The 21914-nt window shown below is 38.1% G+C and overlaps 2 protein-coding genes across 9 annotated transcripts in view; both read left to right on the top strand.

Moving 5' to 3' along the window:
• Window positions 1–8547, top strand: part of TLCD4 (TLC domain containing 4) — a 40438-nt gene extending 31891 nt beyond the window's left edge. For all 5 annotated transcript variants that reach the window (XM_064664721.1, XM_064664719.1, XM_064664720.1 and 2 more), the window contains exon 7: window positions 1990–8547. In XM_064664721.1, coding sequence (XP_064520791.1) covers window positions 1990–2305 — 316 coding nt within the window. In that variant the 3' untranslated portion in view covers window positions 2306–8547. The remainder of the gene's footprint in view (window positions 1–1989) is intronic.
• Window positions 8548–12334: 3787 nt separating this feature from the next.
• LOC135418898 (holocytochrome c-type synthase) lies at window positions 12335–21885 on the top strand. Of its 4 annotated transcripts, none has more exons than XM_064664708.1 (8): window positions 12335–12470; window positions 12899–13048; window positions 13747–13895; window positions 14502–14650; window positions 15585–15704; window positions 16219–16305; window positions 16545–16754; window positions 19882–21885. In XM_064664708.1, the coding sequence occupies exons 2-7, from the start codon at window positions 12934–12936 to the stop codon at window positions 16741–16743; spliced, it is 819 nt and encodes a 272-aa protein (XP_064520778.1). In that variant the 5' UTR covers window positions 12335–12470; window positions 12899–12933; the 3' UTR covers window positions 16744–16754; window positions 19882–21885. The 4 variants fall into 4 exon arrangements, with proteins under 4 accessions (XP_064520778.1, XP_064520779.1, XP_064520780.1 ...); XM_064664709.1 differs by lacking the exon at window positions 19882–21885 and adding an exon at window positions 19119–19555; XM_064664710.1 differs by lacking the exon at window positions 19882–21885 and having other exon boundaries at window positions 12899–12967; window positions 16545–17190.
• The last annotated feature ends 29 nt before the right edge of the window (window positions 21886–21914 follow it).

Below are 21914 nucleotides of genomic sequence, written 5' to 3'. Positions count from 1 at the left end.
TAAAAGGGTGATACTATATTCTAGGTTTTACATTGATATTCATGTTCTAGGGAGTGGCTGTTCTCTCAGCTGACTTCTACCAGGACAGAAATTCATCCTGGGTTTCAGTGGGTACCTGTACTGATGCTTACCTTTCAGACTGTGGCATTAGGAAGCATCATGATATATCTGGCTATTAAAAGTAATTTATGTTACACTTTAAAAATGCCTGTGGTGAGATCATGAGTCTTTGAATACTGACATTCAGGCCTTTCTCAGAATAGCAGAAATCACTGCAGGAGATAAAGTCCCTTGCACTAAGGGATGTCATCTCATTAGTGCATGATTTTTTCCCCCATTAAATTTGAAGAGAATCAGACCCTTAAGACAGTAAGTAGCAGATAATGATAATGACTTACATTATGTTTCTTGTTTGCATTCTTAGTATTACCAAAAGAGCTATTATTAAAATATAAAAAGATATTCTAATCTCAGAACTGTCTGTGTATTTCCTGTCTGTTGTTAGGGATCTCTAATTTCAGATCTTGTCTCTCTGCCAAGCATTTAGATATTTTAGTGTTAGTATCAGTATTTATATAATTAATTCTGAACTGTGATGGGTAAAATTGTAATGGTAACTGTGATTTACAGACTTCTATTTTTTTTTTAAATTTGCTGGGAGAGGGAAGTTGCTAAGCCAATGTCCAGTTACCTATTGGCACACTGCAGTATATTTGAAAACCATTTTTTATATTACTTTTTGATTCTGCATTGTACGTACCATTGAAAGTACAGGCTTTGATTGTTAGTCTGACCAAACATATTAGGTCTTTCTCTTCATCATCCCAGTAGGTGTTCTGTGGTGAAGCATCCTGCTTCCAGGCTAGACTGGCACCTCGAGTGCCTGGATTTTAATTGTCCTAGTTGCATGCTTAATGAATTTCTGGAGTATTTCTGTTAGAGCTGGATGTCTGGCAAATCTTTTTAGTATATCTATAGTTACTTAGGTTGCAATCTGTAGGTAATTAAATTAAAAATTACTTTTAAAATCAGTTTTAGAACTGGGGTTTTTTTTTTTGCTAAATACTTTTAGCCTTGTATTTTATTGGAAATTAGTTAGTTAATTAATTAATTAATTGGAAATTAAATAAACTGATTATTTCATTCCTTTCCCCATCATGAATACAGTGATTTAAATTATTTTCCTCTGGTCCTGTCTTCCATTGCTGCACGAATTTTACATATGTTTATTCTGGTTTAAGTATGAGTGGCAAAGAATTAGGAGTTTATTATTCCTTTTTCTAGGCATTCAATCTTCAGGCTCTGTATGCCAGGCAATAGATAAGTTATGCGTGTCTACTAAGGAATTAATATGCAAGAATTCTTGTTTAAAGACCACTTGTGACCCAGTGGTAGATGGAGAGGCAGTTTATTTAGAGTTACCTTGTTCATTGCCTCACATTCCAAGCTGAGACTTGGTTGAGAGCCATTTACAATGTCTGTTTTTGAAGTTCCAGTTTTGGTCTGAAGAGCAGCAGTCAGAAAATACCAATTATGATAAATTAGAGCTCTATCTAGACTACCATACCCAAAGACAATTCTAGAATTGCTTTCAGAGAAACAAAGAGGATTTTAGTTGCCCATTGGTACAAATTGTAATAGTAAGTAATAAATTTATCTTCATCATTTTAAAAGATAATTTTATTATTGTTTATTACACAATAGTCACTGAAATGCACACTGGTTGTCAACTGGTTTACAATTCACATTAGGATTTTCTATGTGTTATTCTGCAATGTACAGGCTATGACACACTGCTTAAGTGGCAGAGAGAAAGTGCAGCCAAGCAGAAGAATTTGTAGCTGAGCCAAGACACAGTGCAATAATTTTGAAATTAGAAGGAGTAGAAGCAATTAATAAATTATTAATTAAAAATAACCATGAAGTTAAATAATTTTTAAATGAGATGGCTTCAAGTCTGCCTGGTATCTGTGAACACTTCTTTTGCAGGTGGTTTTTTGAAGTACTGGGATATCCCAAATCTTCCAAGGCCAACATCATGAATGGTGTGCTGATGACAGTTGTGTTCTTCGTGGTGAGGATTGCCGTCATGCCTGTATATTACAGCCACGTAATTGCTTCGTTTGGAACAGAAGCTTTCCACAGATTAGGATTTGCAGCCCAGAGCGCCTGGATTATCTCAAGTGTTGTCTTGGATATTATGAATGTGATGTGGATGGTCAAAATTGCGAAAGGATGCTACAAAGTCATTTGTCTTATTGGACGGGAGGAAGCCAAAACTCACAGAAATGGAAAATCTGCCTAGAAATCATACATAAAATGAAATTTCTGCTATGAAAATAATTTGGGTTCACTGAAACAGTGCACATTTCTGCCATGGAATGCTCCTATTGAGGAAACAAGGTATTACCTCTGTACTGACCTTACTCCTTCCCTAGCCACACTGCCTGCACACCCAGGGCCACGCTTTTTGGATCCCGTCCCGTGAGGAATAAAAGCAAAAGCTCACACAGATGAGTTCCACGTGTCTGTTCTAAGCAGTTACAAGCTACAGAAATTAGAAAGGAGTAGACTGGTTACTTGCTTGTCGTCCACCAGTGTGTTCGAAATGTTTCACTCAGGTTTCTCAGATTAATGTGTTTTATAAATCCAGTGAATACTGACATATCTCTTTTTTTAGAAAATGAAAAATTCCCCAAACTCCTGATATGGTGCAATTTTCCAGTCACGTTTCTATGTTTTCTTCTAGGAATAACAATCAAGATTCTTGACAACTTTTTAATTTTTGCAAGAAAAGCTAAAAGTTTGGCTTTGATTCTGTGAAGTCTTTTACTGCTTTTTGTTCTGCCTTATACGAATGCAAACCATTTTGGGAAATTTATGAAATAATTTTATCTAAAATGCTGTATTATAAGACTACATAATATCTTAAAAATTGTTAAAATTCACATTTTGATGGGAAGGATTCACACTTGCTGTGCTAGATTAGATGCAATAGTACATCTTCTAGGTTGCCCATGGAATTTTTTTTGTAAATTAATATGGTAAGTGATGTGTGGAAACAACGTAATTTTTACTGGAGTGCTTTTTCCTTTGCTGCTACTACCTTTGAGAAGTGCTGCAACTCTCCTTGGAGTATTTTTAACCATTGGCTATTTGGATTCAAATTTTAATTGCAAAGGGATAGAATTCTTCTGTATACATGATGTATAACTTCCAGTAATGGTTTTTTTCTTTTCTCACAGAAATGGCATATTTGATATGAAGTCTTGAGGTTTTTTTGTCACATTTTCCATGTAAATCCAGTCAGAAGTCCAAGGTGTTGACTAAAAACATTCTTGAATTAACTGTGCCAAACTTCTGTAAAGCTGTACAGTAATTCTGTAGAAGGAACAGTTCACCTCCGTAGACACAAAATTTTATTTTTTTTTTTAACCACACATTTGTCAATAGGTACTCAGTTCCTCCTTCTCTGAACTTGAAGGTTTGGAGGTCATCAGAGAGGAACCTTATCATCTAGGAATAGTCTTAAATCTAACTTACAATACAATTTGAGAAAATTCTGAGTTTTGGTTTATTTTAAAATGATTTTGAGAGCTATATTTGTCTGTGAATTGGTTTTGTTTCGCTTACTTTTATCCATATTGGAATTGGGACTGATTAACTTCTAATTTTTTTCCTTGGTTGGTTTTTTTCACATTACTCGTTATTTCTTGTAACTTCTGGTGAGGTCTAAAAGTATCCATTTTCCCAGAGACTTTAGTGCACATCCCAATTATTGTGGCAGTCTGTTTATTTTTAAAGAAAAAGATAAAGCATTTACCCCGTGTAGGATGATAAGTCCTGTTCCCTCTGACAAAGCTGGATGACGTGAGCTCTCCCCTCTGCCGTCAGAGGTGTGAGTGCCCTGTGCTGTGTGCTCTGCTGAGGGACTCGGCATTCCTGTCTTCCAGGAGTCAGATGTCTGTAAGACCCCAGGAGGACTGTGCAGGCTGAAATGCCTTATAATCAAAGCAGCTGCAGTGGCTTTAGTACCCTAGTTAAAATGCTGTCAGGGAGTATTGTTTGGACAAGTGTAACACACGCTTTTAAAAGCCTAATTTCACTGTTTAGCTGGGCAGGCTTTTTTCTAAAATCGTTTCCCAATCCTGCCTTGTTAGCGGAGAAAGCAAGGATTGTTACTACTTCTGGTTTTTGGATTCTATGGTTATTAATACTTCACAAGCCCGCAGACAAAAGATCTGTTTATGCCTTGGGAGAGCTGGCAATTAATCTGCTGAGCTGTATGATTTGTGTGAGCGCAGTACCTCATTTGGGCACCGCTAAATCCATAGTCTTTGAGAGTTGATCCTTTGCAGAAAGAAACCGACTCCCTTTTATGCTGATTTGCAGAACCTGGTATCTTTTAAAATGTGATTTCAGTCAATCTAATGCAAAATCTAGGCTTCGTAAAAAGGCTCTGTGTTTCTATCACCTTTATGGTTTAAAGGTGTATATGAAGTACTTTTTTCTTGTGCTTTTAACATCCTTAGATCAGGGAATCGTTTTGTAATAGCTTCTTCCTTTCTAAAATAAGTTGAGTAAATTGAAACGTTTTGGAGAATATGTTTGAAAGCAGAGGTCTGCTTTTGTTATTTTGTTATTTGGGAAGTAGGATGAAAAAAATCGATAAGATGATTTGGAGCAACTTTTAAGGTGATAACGCATGAAAACATTCTGAAATTCATAATTTAGCATTAATCTTTAATATTTCAGTATTTTAAATATTTTGTTCTTTGTGGAGACCATTCATTAAAATGGTCTATTTCTTCCATTTATAGATAGACTTGTGTCTGATGGGGGGGCGGGCGGGGCAAAGTAAGTCAAGCTAAAATAAAATTAATGTTAAAACTTGATTTAAAAGAAAAAAAAATCCTAAACTTGGCATAATACACTTTGGGCAACAATCCAGAATTGAAGGGCAGTGGAATAATTCTTTTTAAAAACAGCTAGTACTTTGCATTGCTGTACAAATTTAGTGTAATTAAAACTCTATTTTACAATGCATTAGGTTTAAATTTTCTAATTTTTTTAAAACAATATTACAGTTATGTCCTGATGTGTCCACTGTACATCAGAAGACAATTTTCTTTGAAAAAAACTATTAAGACCTGTGATTTTGGCAAGGACTTTGGTAAACAGGCTGCAAAGTTGTAATGTACTGAATACAGTAGTACTGGGCACTTTTTGCCTACTATTAAAAGCTCATAATACAGCAAATTAGATAGCTGTGGCACCCATTATTTTAATTGCACTTTATTAATTTGAAAAATGTGGTGAAATATTGATGAAATTCAATGTTGCAAGCTTGTGTCTTCCTTATGCAAGAGAAGTAAATGCATGATAAGTAGCATTGTAACAATTGCTTTTGAATGTAATATCTTATTAGTGGCTTAAAACTTATATTTTTAATAGATGCATTATAAAAGCAGACTCTTGGCATGTCACCAGGTGTCTTTGCTGTGGACATATCAAATGGAAGGACTTAATCTTGTAAAAGTGTTCAGCTATCTTAATTTTTTTTCCTTTTCTGTTCTTCAGTACGAGGTGACATAAAATCAGCTTGATGATCATGGGAGAGACTATTTCTAGTGGTAAGGCTGTATGTGGGAATGCAAGTTTCCCTTTTTTATGACATTACATTTTCATCAAATGGTTAGTAAATACCACTTTCAGAAATGCTACGGGGAATGGTAGGTCAAGTTCTGTTTTTGTAGTTGATTTGTGGAATCAGTACTTGCAGAAAGGAAATACACTTCAAATACTCATTTTCTCAATGAGTGTTTCAGTGGATTTCAGTGAAGTCGAGAGCCTCACACTACAGAGATGCTTTATGGTTATCTGAGCGAATTCTTCAGTGGTAAGAATTACATCCCTGAAGCCTACTCTACCTCTATACATACATAGTATCTTGAGTGAGCTCAATAACTTAATTGCTTACAAAATAGAATCTGTTGAGTAATGAAATATATCCTATGCACAGGAAAATGAGGGTAGCTGACTTCATATACTAATTCTTAAGAATTCCAAATTTTATACTAAAGTTTATTAAAAATTAGTTACGGTATCTGGAAGAGAATTACTTCCATCTTTACTTAAAATATTGTGGGAGAAAATTACTTATACTGCAGAACAAACATTAGCCTAAAAGTAAAAGCTTACACAAGCGAACAAATGCATTTAGGCAGGTTTAAAGAGGAGAGCTGGAGGAGACTGAGAACACACATAGAGATCCAGATGTCTTCCTACTGCTGTGGTTGGGCCAACAGCAGACTGATACGTAGCAGGAAGGTTTAGGTGTTTCTGTACCTCTGTTCGCAGTGGAAAATGAAACGTTATTCTTTAAAATTTTCAAGCTGTATAAAATGGGATATCAGTTGTTGATTTACTGTATGAAGAGGACTTTTCTCATGGCTTTGTGTGTGTTTAAGCATATGTATATACAAGTTTTCTGTAAAAGACCACTTAATAGAGAAGTTTGTAAAATTGTTTTGTGATGCTTCTGCTGAGCCATTCAAAGAAAAATAAAGGGCTGCTCGACAATTTCTCCAGTTTAGGGTCTGGTGCAGTGTTGGCTGCTGGGGAAAGCCATCGATAAAGCAAATAGAAAGGGACTAGAATTTTCAGATTACAAAGTGCAAGTGTAGAAGACTTTGAAAAGTATCACTGCCCCCTTTCATATTTTTAATAGCCTACTGTACAACGTTATCTGGCTACAAGGAACTTCACGAGGGAAGGTTTGTTCCTGGTTGAATTTCTCTATCTAGGGAATACAGCTGGAAAAAGAACAGTACTTAATTGCTGGGATTCTGACAGCAGTCAAATGGAAATAATAATAATATTTATGAACTTTTAACATTCATCTAAACCTGGAGAAAATTTCTGTTGGACAGGTGAAGGTCTTAGGATTTTCTGAGCAATTTGAAAGTTCTTTTTATGGCAGAGAAGATGAAAGTGGTGCTGCTTGGGTTGTTAAGAGATCTGGGATTATGCATCAAATCATACTTTTAGGTAAAAACACTTGGTAAGGGTTCTTACCCATTAAAAATTTCTACTAGCTACCTCCTTTGACATTCTTGCTCTATTTATAATAACCAAGCACTTTATAGCTCAGTAAAGAATGAATGGAAGGTAGCTAGGAGAAATAAATTGTATCATTTGGTATAAGAAATATTTTGGCAAAGTTTCTTCTGAGAACAGTTTCATTGTGTGATGTCCTGCACTGAGGCCATCCGTTTATAACAAAGTACATACATTTTTAACCTAGTTGTAATATAAAAGAAATGTCTCTAAAAGAGTGAATTATGAAGAGTTCAGCATGGCTTGTTATCAACCATAATGATTCAGTGTGCTATTTATAACTTCCTACTTACTGAAGTTGAAAATATAAAAGCAAATAAAATATTCTGTATTGTATCTTTATTTTTAATCTATGTGTGGGATGTCAAACGTCGTACTTGTCTTGTGGACAGGACATGCTTTTATGAGCCTATAAATATTTAAGTATATGAGAATCTGCACCCAAGTGGAACATGTTGCATGTAAATTGTCTTCTAAGTTTTTAAATTTTGGTATTTTTAAAAATTTGCTAAGTTTGAAAGCAACATTTAAATATTAATACTAAGCTGTAATACAGAACACAATATTTTGAATGCAATGTGGCATATATTGGTTTTGTTTATTGTAATCCTATTCCAGTTTCACAAGAGAAATCCATCAAATGGTGGGGGAAGGGAGGAAAAGGGCTAATCATGAGCTCGGCTATATAATTTGCACATTTAGTATGCACACATCCAAATATCCTGGATTTGTTTCTAGCATGCATATGTCAAATGGTGTTTTCTTTAATATTGACAGATACCTGTACATGTAGAATAATTTAACCTGTAAGCACAGCTAACCTGTTATAAAACCAAATTACAAAACCTGTTGGGAACAAATGAGTTACAAGTTAAGCATAAGTAATGGAGCCTATAATTCAAAAATATTTATACCTTCTATCTAAGAAGAAACTTGATAAATATATCTAACTTATGTGCAGAGCAAGGATGAAAACTGTAGATTCTGCTAGACTGATTTCTGGTAAATCTTGACAATCTGATTTGCAGTAAATACTAATACTATCACAAAATGTCAGGACCACATTATTGAATTCAACTAGTAATGTGACCTGATTGTAGTAGCAATCCTTATCATGGCACAAGAACTTGAAAATGCAATATAACAATTCTGCAGATTGGTGATAAATGTAATCAGTCATAGTAAGGCAAATGATTAAGTATTGTGGGTTTAAATTTACTTTTTATTACAAGAAAGAATCTGAATTATTTGTTTGCATTTCAGTGATACTGTAAGGCATTTCTATATTTGTTTGAACAGTTTAGGAGCTTGCATAAAATGATATTGGCTGATTTTTTTTCCCTTTGATATATGCAATAATGTCAATAAGCAATAAATTGCATGTTGTATGCAAGGTATTGGTACTTCATAATAAAGGAAAGGAACACAGTTTCTTATTTTGTGAATTTTTCTTTCTTATATGGTAATAGCTTATGTACCTATAATGAATGCATCATGAAAGAACAACTTTCTTTGGGTTCAGTTCCATAACAACTGGCTTATATGGTATCTTGAGATTTCATACTGTATCTTCTTTATTTAAAAAAAGGTGGAGATGGGAGTTGCTCAGGTGGCTGGACTTTTCAAGGCCGAAATTCTATGTAGAACATCACTGGGGCCAGGAGTGTAAGTTATACTATAAATTCTCTTGTGTATTGGGGAATAACTTCTATGTTGGATAGTATAATTATATTGCACTGTCTTATAATACTGCATGTTTCAGGACATAAGCTGTGCAGCTGTCTGAAGGCTCCAGGGAAAAAGAGCTGCTGTTGGCAGTGTATTATAAATACGATGTGCTACACAGTCCCTTACTGAATACTAAGATGGGCAGCTAAGTTCCTAAATATGGCAATTCCTAGATTCTGTATGTGCAGTGAATGTATGCCTAGGAAGCATGAATCGTGTGCAGAAACTCAGAGGTTTCTCTGAGCATCCTCGCAGAAAGTTGCTGCTGTTTTATGTCTTAACCGCTGGCTTCCAAGCACAAGAATTACTCATGTTACTGTGGGTTTTCTTTTGTGTTATGCAATGGTTAAATTACTAGAAGAAATCACGAAGCAGTGAGGTGTTTTTCCTTTTTTTTCCCCTCTCATCTTTTGAGAGGTATTTTGTTGCATATGTAGATTATTCTTAGGGTACTAATTTTACACTGTTAGCATAGAAAATTACTCATTAACTAGTTGGTCTGTTTGGAAGTGAGTGTTAACGTCTGGGAACAGATATTCTTTGGGGTCAGATGCTATATAGGTCAGATTTCCAACTGCTTGAGGAAAGACAATGGGGGCTTGGTAGGAGGCTTTTGTATTGGCATTGGGCAGCTTTTAACACTGAATGGTGGAGAGGAAGGACTGAGCATGGCTGGGAACCATGGATGCCTTTCAGTGAGCCGTTCTTAACCTGATACATTCAACAAGTCTTGTTTAAAGTGTGAGAAACATTATACCGCCTTAAGATGTAGGATATAGAAAGTATTTTGTATATCACTTCTTTGTCATACTCCGATGCAAAGTTGCTCTTTATTTCCTCCCAAATTTTTTTTATTACTCTCTGTGTTCTTGCTAAAAACTTTATTTTCTCTCCTCATATTGGTGTGATAACTCTGCACTAAGAATTTTAAAATTTTTTATTTAATTTTCACAATGGACATCTCATTTTTTGGAGATGGACTACTGTTTTATCTTTTGCTCTGCTTTTGTGGAGTTCACAGTGCAGTATACCTAAGGGTAGATTGTGTGCTTTGTTGACATTGTGACCTTGGTGTTCTTTGTAATGCTTTATATAAAGTAAAAAGTATTTGCTACTTGGCTTATCTTACAGAGGGGGAAAACTATTATCTATACAATGACTAATAATGCAGTTGTTGCTTCTGGTGGAGTGTGATGGTGAAAAGCAGGGAGACGGCACATCAACATCAACAGCATTATGTACTTTGAGAAGAGAGAGTAGAACCAATTCCCTGTTTGAGAACATCAGAGAGAGAAAATCTGGTTTACCTTAGAGTCCTTCTGCCACTGACTTGAAATATTTAGAAGCAGAGATGTTAGTTGGTCTATGGGAGGATCTTATTAAACTGTATTGTTAAGTGAAGACAGGCTAAGAGACTTGTGGTTGTTCAGCCTGGAGAAGAGAAGGCTCTCTTAGACACCTTAGAGCCCCTTCCAGCACCTAAGGGGGCTACAAGAGAGCTGGAGAGGGACTTTTTACAAGGACATGTAGTGATAGGGGGGGAATGGCTTGAAAGTGAATGAGGGCAGGTTTAGATTGGACACTAGGAAGAAATTCTTCACTATGAGGGTGGTGAGGCCCTGGAACAGGTTGCCCAGAGAAGCTGTGGATGGCCCTGTTGAAGGCCAGGTTGGGGAGTGGTTTGAGCAGCCTGGTGTAGGGGAAGGTGTCTCTGCCCCTGGCAGGGGACGTAAGCTTCAAGGTTCCTTCCAACCCAAACTGTTCTGTGATTCTGTAAGTGCAGCCAGTGAAGATTTAAAATTATTCTACAGCTTATCCAGCTGTTACTGTGAATGTGGTCTTAGAGACTGCAGCGAAGCCTAAATTGGGAAATGATGGAGGCAATCAGAATGTTTTCTAAGGCATATAATAGAGACTCAATTACTGCCATGATGCCTCTTTTTTCTATCTTGAGGTTCTCCATATGCTGTGCTAATAATTCCTGCATGCAGAAAGGGTAGAAAGCAATTTCCTCCTAAGTAATCGAGACTATAAAAGGGCAAAAAATGACTAAAAGGATGAATATTTGATATTGCTTTATCCTTGTATTTTTATTTCATGTTCACACTGAATGGCAAGGTCCTCGTTAATAAGAAAGATCCTATTTTGAAAGACAGTATGTGAACATGATCTTAACAGCACTCTTGAGAAGAATGTATAAAAGAAGTTTTTTAATTCAGGTAGTAAAATGGTTTGAAATAGTGCTGGTTAGAACTGCTTCAGTGTGGTTTAGAATTTGTCTATCAATCCTTCTGATCTTTTTCAAAAGAAATGACAGAGAATCACTCATTTCTGTCTCTACATGCAGAGTGTGTGACCTCTCTTCCAGATTTGAATTTGGATTTTTTTCATCCTAAATTACTGTAATAACTGTGCCACTTGAAGATTAAATTCCTTTCTACTTTAATTGTTAAAATGAAATAGAATATTTGGGGAAACAATATTTTTCTAATCAGTTCTAATTGTTGCATGTTTATAATGAATGTTTCTCATCTCCCCACCTGCTTTTTGCACCTGACAGCCTCTTTAGAGTTCATGCTGTGGGATGAACATTGAAATAGTCCTGCGGGATCTCTGCCCACTGTTACAGTATAGCCAGGTGTTATCACCTGTTGGTCAAAAGGGATGGGATGGAGGTAAGTCTTCCTCGGTCTGATGCACTATGACCTTCATCGTTTGTGTGTTATGCACGGAATTTCATGTATGTAGTTAAACTGCATCTTCTGGCTTGAAATAAGGCAATATTCTTAGGAACTTTACTATGTCCATAACTCTAATACTAGAAAGGATACACCTATACAGACAGTATCGGTATGTGCTGCTACTACATTCAGTGGTACTAGCGGTAGTAACTTGCAGTTGTAAGAGATGATTTCACAGCACGAGGTAAGAGCACATACAACTCGCGGAACGCCGCTGCACGGGGATTAACGCGAGTCCCGGTCCGCGGAGTTCGCTGTCGTCGGCAAGGTCAGAACCAGCCTTCGTGCACCTCGGCGTGGCACGGCCGGGCCCAGCGGCCGCGGGCTCCCCTGCGCCCTCTCCGGGCGGCAGTGCCTTGGCATCTGTGCGCTGAACGGGGGACAAGCCTCGCTGAGAACACCCGGCGGCGCCGGCCCCGCTCCCTGAGCCCCGGCGGAGCGGGCGGACACGGCGGGGGCCTCCCTCCGTCCCCGGGCCCGTTCCTCCCTCCGTCCCCGGGCCCGTTCCTCCCTCCGTCCCCGGGCCCGTTCCTCCCTCCGTCCCCGGGCCCGTTCCTCCCTCCGTCCCCGGGCCCGTTCCTCCCTCCGTCCCCGGGCCCGTTCCTCCCTCCGTCCCCGGGCCCGTTCCTCCCTCCGTCCCCGGGCCCGTTCCTCCCTCCGTCCCCGGGCCCGTTCCTCCCTCCGTCCCCGGGCCCGTTCCTCCCTCCGTCCCCGGGCCCGTCCCCCCTCCGTCCCCGGGCCCGTCCCCCCTCCGTCCCCGGGCCCGCCCTTCGCCGTGGCGGCGGCGGGCGGGCTCCGCGCAGGCGTGGAGCGGGTGCCCGTTCTCGCGAGGCGCTGGGGCCGGCGCGGAGGCGCGGGCCGGGCTGTGCCGGCGGGGCTGAGGTGAGGAGGAGAAGGAGCTGGAGGAGGAGGAGGATGAGGATGCGGCGATGGTGGAGGCGGCGGCAGCCCTGGGGGCCGCGGCGGCGGGAGGCGGGCGCTGCGGGCGGGCCGCGCTGCGGGCGGGCCTGACCTGACCTTGGGGGTCGGTCACGGAGTGTGGCGGGTTACGGGAGGCGCGGCTGCCCCGCACGGGCGTGTGACACGGGCAGAGCCCCCCACGCCAGTGGCCGCGAGGAGGGACTTGGGAGGGAGCTAGAGGTCGGCCCTGGTAGACCTTTGGGGTTTTATTTGGGCTGGAAGGTTGTTACTTAAACCGATTTCTTAATTAATTTTTTAATTTGTGATGCAGCACTGTATCTGCGCTTGCGTTCCCTCTTATAAATAAGGTGTACTTGTGTATTACGAGTGTTTGCTTCTTTTTTCTTTAGGAATTTGATGTAAGAAGACGCGGTGTGTGGGAGCCATGGGTTTGTCTGCATCCTCCCCGGCTGCTGCAGGTCAGTCGCCAGATGCATCCAGGCAGTACCAGACGGCGTCTCCACCTTCAGAATGTCCCATGCATCAGGAAAAAATGAGCGGTAATCATTCTTGAAACTTAAATGAACTAAACTCCTTATGTGGAAACCAGATGAAAAATCTTAGGGAGGAAAAAGAAATTATTCTTCAAATAAAAACTTGAGTTTTTCCTTTAGGAAAAGTTGCTCTTAAGTAACTTTTCATGAATAGGAGGCAGTTGTTCGCCAGAACAGGCGCTGTGTCTGTAGAGACAGGAGGTGGTTGTTGTAGAACCTGTGGGTCATTCCCAATTGTCCCATTTCACAGGAGTCCTGCAGATCTGTTCCTGTGGTGTGGTACACCCCCAAAGGGTTAGGGAGCCCCTGCAGAAATGGCAACTGGGAGCAGGTGGATGTCACTAAAAAACATGCACCTAGAAAAGGGCAGCGGAAAGGTGGAATCAGATGAATGTCTGGAGGAGGACATTTGCTTTTCTGGTGACACAGTCAACACATTTTGGATTAACATTGCTGAGGAAATCTTAGGTACTGACAATTCAGTATAGGGGGCCAGCGTGGGGTAGGAAATGAGCATTCAAGGACACACAGGAAGCTCAGATCTTACCATGGTGTTGGGTCCTAAAACTGTTGCAAAGCTCAGAAGAAAAAGTGAAATAGCCGCTTGCATTTACTTGAGCATTCAATGAACTGTCCCATTTCGTGTCATGTCTTAAGAGTTTTCATTTTGCATCAAAATACATACTATTTTTCCTGTGTTTGAGGTTGTCCAATGCACATGAAAACTGCTGATCACAGAACTGAGAACACAGATGATGTTCCTGCACATCAAGAAAGAGCTTATGAGTTTGTAGCATGTCCTATGAAGTCTGGTTCATCTCAAGTGAAAGATGACATAGATCCTAGCAATATGGTAATTTTTGCTTATTTCAGATGTTTTCTTTAGTCTTGTTTTTTCTGAAATACTGTACCACAAATGTAAATAGTGATACTGTCTAAGGTGGAAAGTCTGGCAAATAGCACTATTTTTTTTTATTTTAAATACCGCTTTTTCTCTTTTCGTGTGCAAATTTTTATATAAAAACAAGTTATATCTTGTTTAACATTGTCTTCAAATTTACACCTCTTTGATAAAAGGTGGTTTTCCAGTTTGTAAATACCTTTTACTCTCTATTAGTTATATGCATGTTTTTTATGCTACGTTGGTAGATTTTAGGTTCTGTTTAATAGCAGTATGGGTAAGTTCTGATTAGTATCTCTCCAAGATTTCCTCTGATTTACAAAAAGCATTGCTCTTTTGGAAGTTGAAGTTTAGGCAAAAAGGGTTTCTTTAGTCTTCCAATGACAAACTTGTGCAAACAGTTTTACTGCAAAAAAGATAATTTTGATGGAATTAAATAAAGGCTGAATGTCTTGATCTTTTTAAGAGCTGATTGATCATACTTTGATTTTTCTCAAACACTGTAACATAAAAAAATATTCATACTCTAGTTTGTTGTTGATTCTTCTTGTTTTCTAGATGCCTCCTCCTAATCAGCAGCCATCCCCAGGTCAACCATTTCCGTTGTCAACTGTTAGAGAAGAATCTTCTATTCCTAGAGCACATTCTGACAAGAAATGGGTCTACCCTTCAGAGCAAATGTTCTGGAATGCTATGCTAAGAAAAGGGTAAATAAATACACTGTGAATTATAAGATGGAGTCTGTGAGCCTGAAATTCATTAAGTAATATCATTAGTTATTATTCATTATTTTTGAAGAGTTTGTGGATTCTAACTAGCTCTTTTTAAAAAGTACTGTTTTATAAAAATGTTTGTTTTAAAGGGTGAGCTGGTCTCAAAGGCCATGTCCCTTCTAGTGATCAGGAGGATGTTAGGGAATGTCAAGCAACTGCTACTGGCTCAGAAAATTTTCTTAAAAGTCTCTGGATAGGCATAAACCAATTTTGCAAGATTTCCAACTTTCAAACTCAGTTGGCTTCATGCTAGGCCTATATACTGATAGTAGAAGTTCTATGATTGTGAGAACAACTAACTTGACTTTGCAGAATTGCTAAAAATGTGGAAATTTACTAGTAGGTATTTTCAGTATTTAAAGAAATTTAGTGTAGGGAAGACCTAATTTAATGATTAATATCTCCTGTGGCCTAAAAAACCTCCTGTGCTACTGTTCCCTTATTCTTTCGTACAGTCACAGTGCAGGGTCAAGAGAGATGAAAGGCATTTCTAAGCATACTGAGTGTATGTAATACAGGACTTCTGTGCATTAGGAATGCAAGTGGGATTTTTCCTAAGCATTTTTATGAATCCTATGGATATGCTGATGTTTGAACACTGATAACTTTCTGATCCAGTTTAGCTTTTAATTTAGCTATGTAGAATTTGTGGATCTCTGTGATGATAACTTTTGATAACTACATTTCTGCACAGAAGATGAAGTGATTCTCATGATGCTTAGACAGATGAGCCAGAAGTTTAAATACTTGTTTTGTGTCTTTGCATAAAACCTTAAATCTTGATTCCCAAGTCCATCAGATAAACTGAGGAAGGTGCAGTAGTTATGCTGTAATGCTTATAAACTGTTTTCAAGTTCTTATTTTTTAGGTGGAGATGGAAAGATGATGACATAACAAGTGAAGACATGACCAACATCATTAAGATTCACAACCAAAATAATGAACAAGCTTGGAAGGAGATTTTGAAGTGGGAAGCTCTTCATGCTGCGTATGTACATTTGAAATGTTACACATGAAATATTTTTCATTGTGTTATGACAAAAATATGAGACATAAACTTAGATTAGCAGTGACTGGTGTAAAGCAAACTATCAGTTTTTAGATCAGCATAGCCCCTGTTCCTGCAAGAGACAAACTAGTATGTATACATTTTTCTCTGAAATTTTATGATCTTTGGATTATGGTTTTCTGTTCTTTAATCTATTAAATCTGTGGATTAGATTTGCTGAGAACTGCTCTCTTGACAAATTAGAACAATGGTATGGAGCATATCAGAGGTACTTTATTATACCAGCAGAAAGTGCTGGCAGAAACCGGGCGACTTTTCAGACCTTTAAAGAAAAAAAAAAGCTGTTTTAGATCACTTGGAGTTACTTTTTTACTCTTGCTCTCTTCTATTCAGTTTCTCTGTTACTAAAATAAATTACCATAGTGGTTTAATTACTTAAAATAAGACTGCTTTTAAAGGTAAAACCTACTTTCCTTTTTAATTGTGTGCACAGGGAGTGTCCGTGTGGACCATCACTGATGCGGTTTGGAGGCAAAGCAAAGGAGTATTCACCAAGAGCCAGAATACGTTCATGGATGGGGTATGTGGGCAGGAAAGGTCTTCCAGGGAGGTGGGAGGTTAGGGAAACGTGTCTGAAACTGTGGTGTAGAATTAATTGTAAGACGTTTCAGAACTGGCATTGGAAGTTAGAATTGCCAGAAGATAGAAGTATTAGTGGGATCTTACGGATAAATCAATCTTAAATAGGACTTCCACTCCCTCTCCCGGGTTCATACTATCCATTAAAATATCTACATGTTCTACTATCCATCTTTCCAGATATGAACTACCCTTTGACAGACATGATTGGATTGTTGACCGGTGTGGAAAAGAAGTGCGCTACGTTATTGATTACTACGATGGCGGAGCAGTGGATAAGAACTACCAGTTCACCATCCTGGATGTGCGCCCTGCGCTGGACTCTCTCTCGGCTGTGTGGGACAGAACAAAGGTAGCTTGGTGGCGCTGGACTTCATAACTGCTCCTGAGGTGTGTACTCAAAAAGTAACTGCTTTCCTCCTAGACAAAGGATAAGTGAATACCAGGACTTGAAATGGAAGTTCACTGCAGCTGTCATTGTTTTCATGATTACCACTGTTCTTTGGGGATGGGAAGGGAGGATGGGGAAATCTGTTGTTAAGCACACCAATGCTTTGTGGTGTTTCAAATGGAATAATAAAGTTATAGTAGCAAAAGCATGTATCTTAATTTTCTTAAAAACTGGGGAACCTTTTTTACTTTGGCTCAGATTGTGCATAAGCTTGCTGCCTTTTCATTTCATGACTTCAGTGCTGCACCAAATACATTACAGTTCTGATTCTGACTGAAGTTTTGAGTATTACTTCATTAGTGAAAACTGGAAATTTCATAAATCACATAATTAAAGTGTTTGGATACCTCAATGATGAATAAAGGGTAAAAGATCTGGATTGTTTCAAACTGCATGTTTTATTAACAATATAAACTCATGTATTTGTTTTCACATGGGTACTTTACCTATTCAATTACATGCTTCCTCAGAAAATGTCAGTTGAGGTCATTCAGTTTAAAGGAAGTATAGTGTAGTATGAATATTTTAAAGATATGTTAAATTGAACAGGAGAATATACTCATGCCTTAATCTGCAGTTTAACTTTGAACAGAAGAACATCTGTTAGAATCAGGAAATGAGTGTCACTTTTAAAGCATTTCTAAAAGGAGATAATATTTAATGGCTATTTATTTCAGTATTTAAAAGGTTGTTTTCTGATGTAAGAAAATGTATTATCTTAGTATTTTCATGTCTTTCACATGTGTCATGTAATGCATTCAATACAGAGACAAGCCTTATTTAAAGAACCTCATGCAGTGCATCTGTATTTGGCATCTTGGCTTCATCAGCTGTACCATAGCATGTTTTTTTTATATAAAGCAGAATCGCACAAGAGTGTGACTACACAGTCACATGTGATTGATTATAGTGAGGCATATCACAGCTGTGTATATAACTTGGCTAACAGGGTACCAAAAGTGCCAAGAAATAAGGTTGATTTGAATGTTTTCTTAGAGTGATGCGTGTTAATGCTGTGTGGTTTAAGCTTTGATTAATGTTTGTGCTTAATAAGGGAAACTGTCTTTTTTTGTAAGTCTTGCACTGTAATAGCTTAAAATTTGCATGGCTCAGTAAGTTGGAAAGGAGTAAGAGCATATCACATTGTAGCTTCTCAAATGAGGGAAGCTGCCTTCACAAAGCTTCCCAGCCTTAACTGGGAAACAGCTGTACATTCATTTTCAAAGTCCTTATGTTTAACTGATATTGGAAGCTTTTTTCTTTTTTTTTTTTTTTTTTTCTTTTCTTTGTTTTTCTTTTTTTTTCTTTTCCTTGAGGGGAAACTCCCCAACTTCCCCTTTGGGAAAAAATTAGTCAGGGAAGCTTTCATACTTTAGAATTCTAAATGGTTCCCACTTCAGAGACAACTGTCATGCATGGTAGGAATAGATATTACCCAGAAGTCTAGAATCCTAAGAGGAAAACCACGCTCTTGCCATATCCGCTTTGCTCATTCCTTTTTCACCTTTCTAGTGGTTCATACATATATATATATATGTATATGTGTATATATATATGTATATGTGTGTATATATATATGTATATATATATGTATAAATGATAAATAGGAAAAGAAAAAAATTCCATCTGAGTAGGCAGCGTGTGTACAAGGTATATGAGAAGTGTGTATATGAGATATGAAGCATATCAGATAATGAAGGAACTGCTTCTGTGTTCTAGCAGTAAAGATTTAGGCTTACTGCTTTTTGGGGTGATTTTTTTCTTTTTTGGGTTTTTGGTTTTTTTATTGGTTTATGCATTTGGTAACTTGATATACTGAGGATTCTGTGTTTCTCGCAACTAGATATGGAAAGGGTACAACCACTGTAGGGGGTACTTCAGAAGCTTCAAAAGAATGACTTTGCTTGGTTGGTTTTGGCAGTGTGATGTTGAGTGCATTATGAAAATTTGTTATTGCTGCTAAATCTGGTGAAACCTGTCACATGTCACTTCATGTATTCACTGTGTCCTGTTATGTTCCATCTTCCATAGATTCAAAATTGTTCTTTTCTGTGCTACTGTTAATGAAATGTTCTACTTTGTCATCAAAGTAAAAGGAAATAAATATACTTTTCTTAACTTTGGTGATCATACTTTCAGCTATAAGAATTATTAAGATGAGCTTTTGCATGTGTCATGAGATTATAGTCTGTTACAACTATGATCTTGTTATATATTTGATACATTTATTATATATTATTGTATTATTACTACAACTTAACTATCATTACATCTTTGAATAATATATACTACTCATTTTTTAGGTGACTACAGAACCAAAATCCAAGGACTAAATTCAAGTGTTTGTTACCAAACCAGCAGTTCTCAGAATAAGAGCATATGACAACAAATATATTCATCCTGAGTCTGGCTAATTTAAGAGGAATACGAGGAAATTTAAAAAAAAAATAAATCCTAGAAACGTCAATGAAAGTAATTAATTTCTATAATCATTAAGACTTAAGGAAGTAAACGTGGAGTTTTTGCTTTTAGGCCTGGGTTATTTGATGCAGGATGTTGGTAGTTTGCTGGTTTTCAGGAGATGGGTGTCATTTCAGAAGAATGATTAGAATTCTGATGTAAACTTGAAAAACAGTAATTTAAATTGATTTTTTTTTAAAAATCCTTAGGAAGGATGTTTTAACTGAAAAACTATCATTTAGGCTATATTAAAGGAAGTATGTGAGTATGCATAAATAAATACATTTATATAATTTCTTTATAAGCATAGAAAGGTGTGGAGAGTTCATGGAGCTCAAGAAAGTGAAGAAGTATCCTGAGCAGGCCCTTTCAAGGAATTCTGCAGTGACATCAGGTTCCCAGTGCCAGTCAAGCTGAAACAGAATTTTGGAAACCAACATCTCAAACCAAGGTTAACCTTGTGCACATACATAAGGAAAAATGCAGACACTCACTAAAGATGGGTCACTTTTTAAAATAGTTTTGTGTTTAGATATCTGAAGTTTACCTGTGTTCTGCTTTACTGTGTCAAAGCCCTGCTTGACCTATTTTGCTTGACTCTTGCAGATAAAACGAGTTAGGAGTGCCCTCCCGGTCTGCCACTGAAGATGTATGTGGTTCTTCAAGGATGTTGGGGTGCTCAGAAACTGCAATCTCTGTGACTGATAGAAAAGGGCTCCAGCATAACACTCCAGCTGTAATCAGGTCTTGGGTCATCTATATGTGATCAAAAGTGATACTGATCTGTATCAGCTGGAGCAGGAGACCATTCTGCATTCAAATACCCTGCAGTCAGGGTGTCTGGCCCGGTGCTGCCATTCTATGGAGGCACTGACTGTGTGGTTGCTGTGCCTACAATACCCTCCCTACTCAGTGGTGTTGGCCCAACTCTTCTGCAGCTTGTCCTGTTGGTACCTGGCCAACATGAGTGCTCTGTAATTGGGGAGTAACTCAGAGGCTTAGCCTTCTGGCATGCCTGGAGTTCCTGGCTCTGAGTCATCCTGTAACATTTTGCCTTTGCAGTATATTAGCAGGCAGTTTGAAAGGGGGAGCTGTAGCTCTGTCACCCTTCACTTATTTATTTTTTTCCCCTGCCCCCTAGAAACACCTTTGCTGCTCTCTTTCCTATCATTCCAATGGTCTTAGCTTAAGTCTCAGAATTTTTTGGTTAAGCCCTGGAATTTCTGCCCTGCTTTGCTGTAAAAGACAGAGACTGTTGCTGTACAAAGGTAGTTGTGTCCCTTCTTGATTATTGCTACTTTTTACTGCCAAAGCAAGGTGTTTTGAATTACTGTTTTTGAATTATGAGGTGAAAGAGGTATGCTAGTTTAGTGTGAAATGCTCTCTAGTGTTTACATAATGTATTTGCCATCAGGACTTTAATGTGCTCTGTAAATTTGAAGTCTAAAATGTGGTGATGAATACTGTTTTGCCTTCAAAAGGTGTGAGTGTGGCAAAGGATCTCTCAGTGCTCTCAAAATGGTCATAAATAGACTGTCATCTTATGCACTCCCATTTTTTTTTATTCCACTCCTGTATCAAAGTGTGGGGGAATAATAGCTAATGTGCCAAATTTCAAAGGATGGAGGCATGGATACTAATACTGCTGTAGCTCAGCAGCTAAAAACGAACTGGTAAACTAAGGAGCACTGCCTAATTTTTGAACTCTTGCTAATGTTTGTTTTTTATAGAGTAGAAATGCCTCTTTCAAAACCACCACTTTTTAGAAAGATCTGTTCCCAACACTTACTAAATTAAATGACACATTAATTCTTTGTCTCCCTGTACTTACACCTGGAGGAGAGTCCATGTAGTAAGGTTCCGCAAGCAGATGTGGAACTTGATGTGGAAGCTGAACTTTTTGAGGGTAGAATATACTACTCAGTGCTATCTGTGCTTATGTCTTCAGTGTCATAGCCTTCCCTACTCATAAGTTCTTACATATTTTTTTTTAAATGCACAATATTGCTAGTTTTCTGCAAATTTTTAGTAGGCAACTTCATGCATTTTTACTCTCACTGAAAGAAAATATGTTCTATTTATTATTCTACCTTTGTACAAAGTAAATTACTGGCAAAGAACTTTATGGAGTGAATCAAATACGTATTGATTCTCTCATCAATGTTAGCATTAGGAACCTGTGGTCATACTAGATATGTCATGTTGTAAAAAGCAACCTTTTTAGTTTATATTAGATGGCTAATCACTATTATGTGCATTTCCTTCAAGAAGAAATGGCTTGCCAAACTCCTAGAGAAAGAATCTTAAATTCTTTTATGAATGTGACAGTTACATCTGTTTGGTCTTATGTACATCAAATTGCAGAGAAACTTCTGGGCTCCCTTCTTGACTCCAGACCTTATTGTGAGGCCTTGAGCATGTGCAAAGTGATGCATTATCTACCAGTGAGCTGCTGATTCTGATGGCAGCTCCTTGCATCTGCATATTTGCAGCATGGGTTATATATTTTGTGACTGGAGTCTGAATGAATCCGGTTTTCAAAGGATAATGTAAATTTATTGGAAGTATTGGGATTGTTATTAGGGCTCATTAAAAAAATTTAGAAGATCATTTCCTTTGCCTATGACCAGTTTGGACCA

Source organism: Pseudopipra pipra, chromosome 9, assembly GCF_036250125.1.
Source record: "Pseudopipra pipra isolate bDixPip1 chromosome 9, bDixPip1.hap1, whole genome shotgun sequence".
Classification (NCBI taxonomy): domain Eukaryota; kingdom Metazoa; phylum Chordata; class Aves; order Passeriformes; family Pipridae; genus Pseudopipra; species Pseudopipra pipra.
Note: the sequence above shows the minus strand (reverse complement) of the source record. Positions and strands in the feature narration are given on the sequence as shown.

Bases quoted from the DNA above. Each gene is read 5' to 3' on its own strand.
- LOC135418898 (XM_064664708.1), top strand. From the start codon at position 12,934: ATGGGTTTGTCTGCATCCTCCCCGGCTGCTGCAGGTCAGTCGCCAGAT. The intron at 14,651-15,584 runs GTAAATAAATAC...CTTATTTTTTAG, and splicing joins AATGCTATGCTAAGAAAAGG to GTGGAGATGGAAAGATGATG. The intron at 16,306-16,544 runs GTATGTGGGCAG...CCATCTTTCCAG, and splicing joins AGAATACGTTCATGGATGGG to ATATGAACTACCCTTTGACA.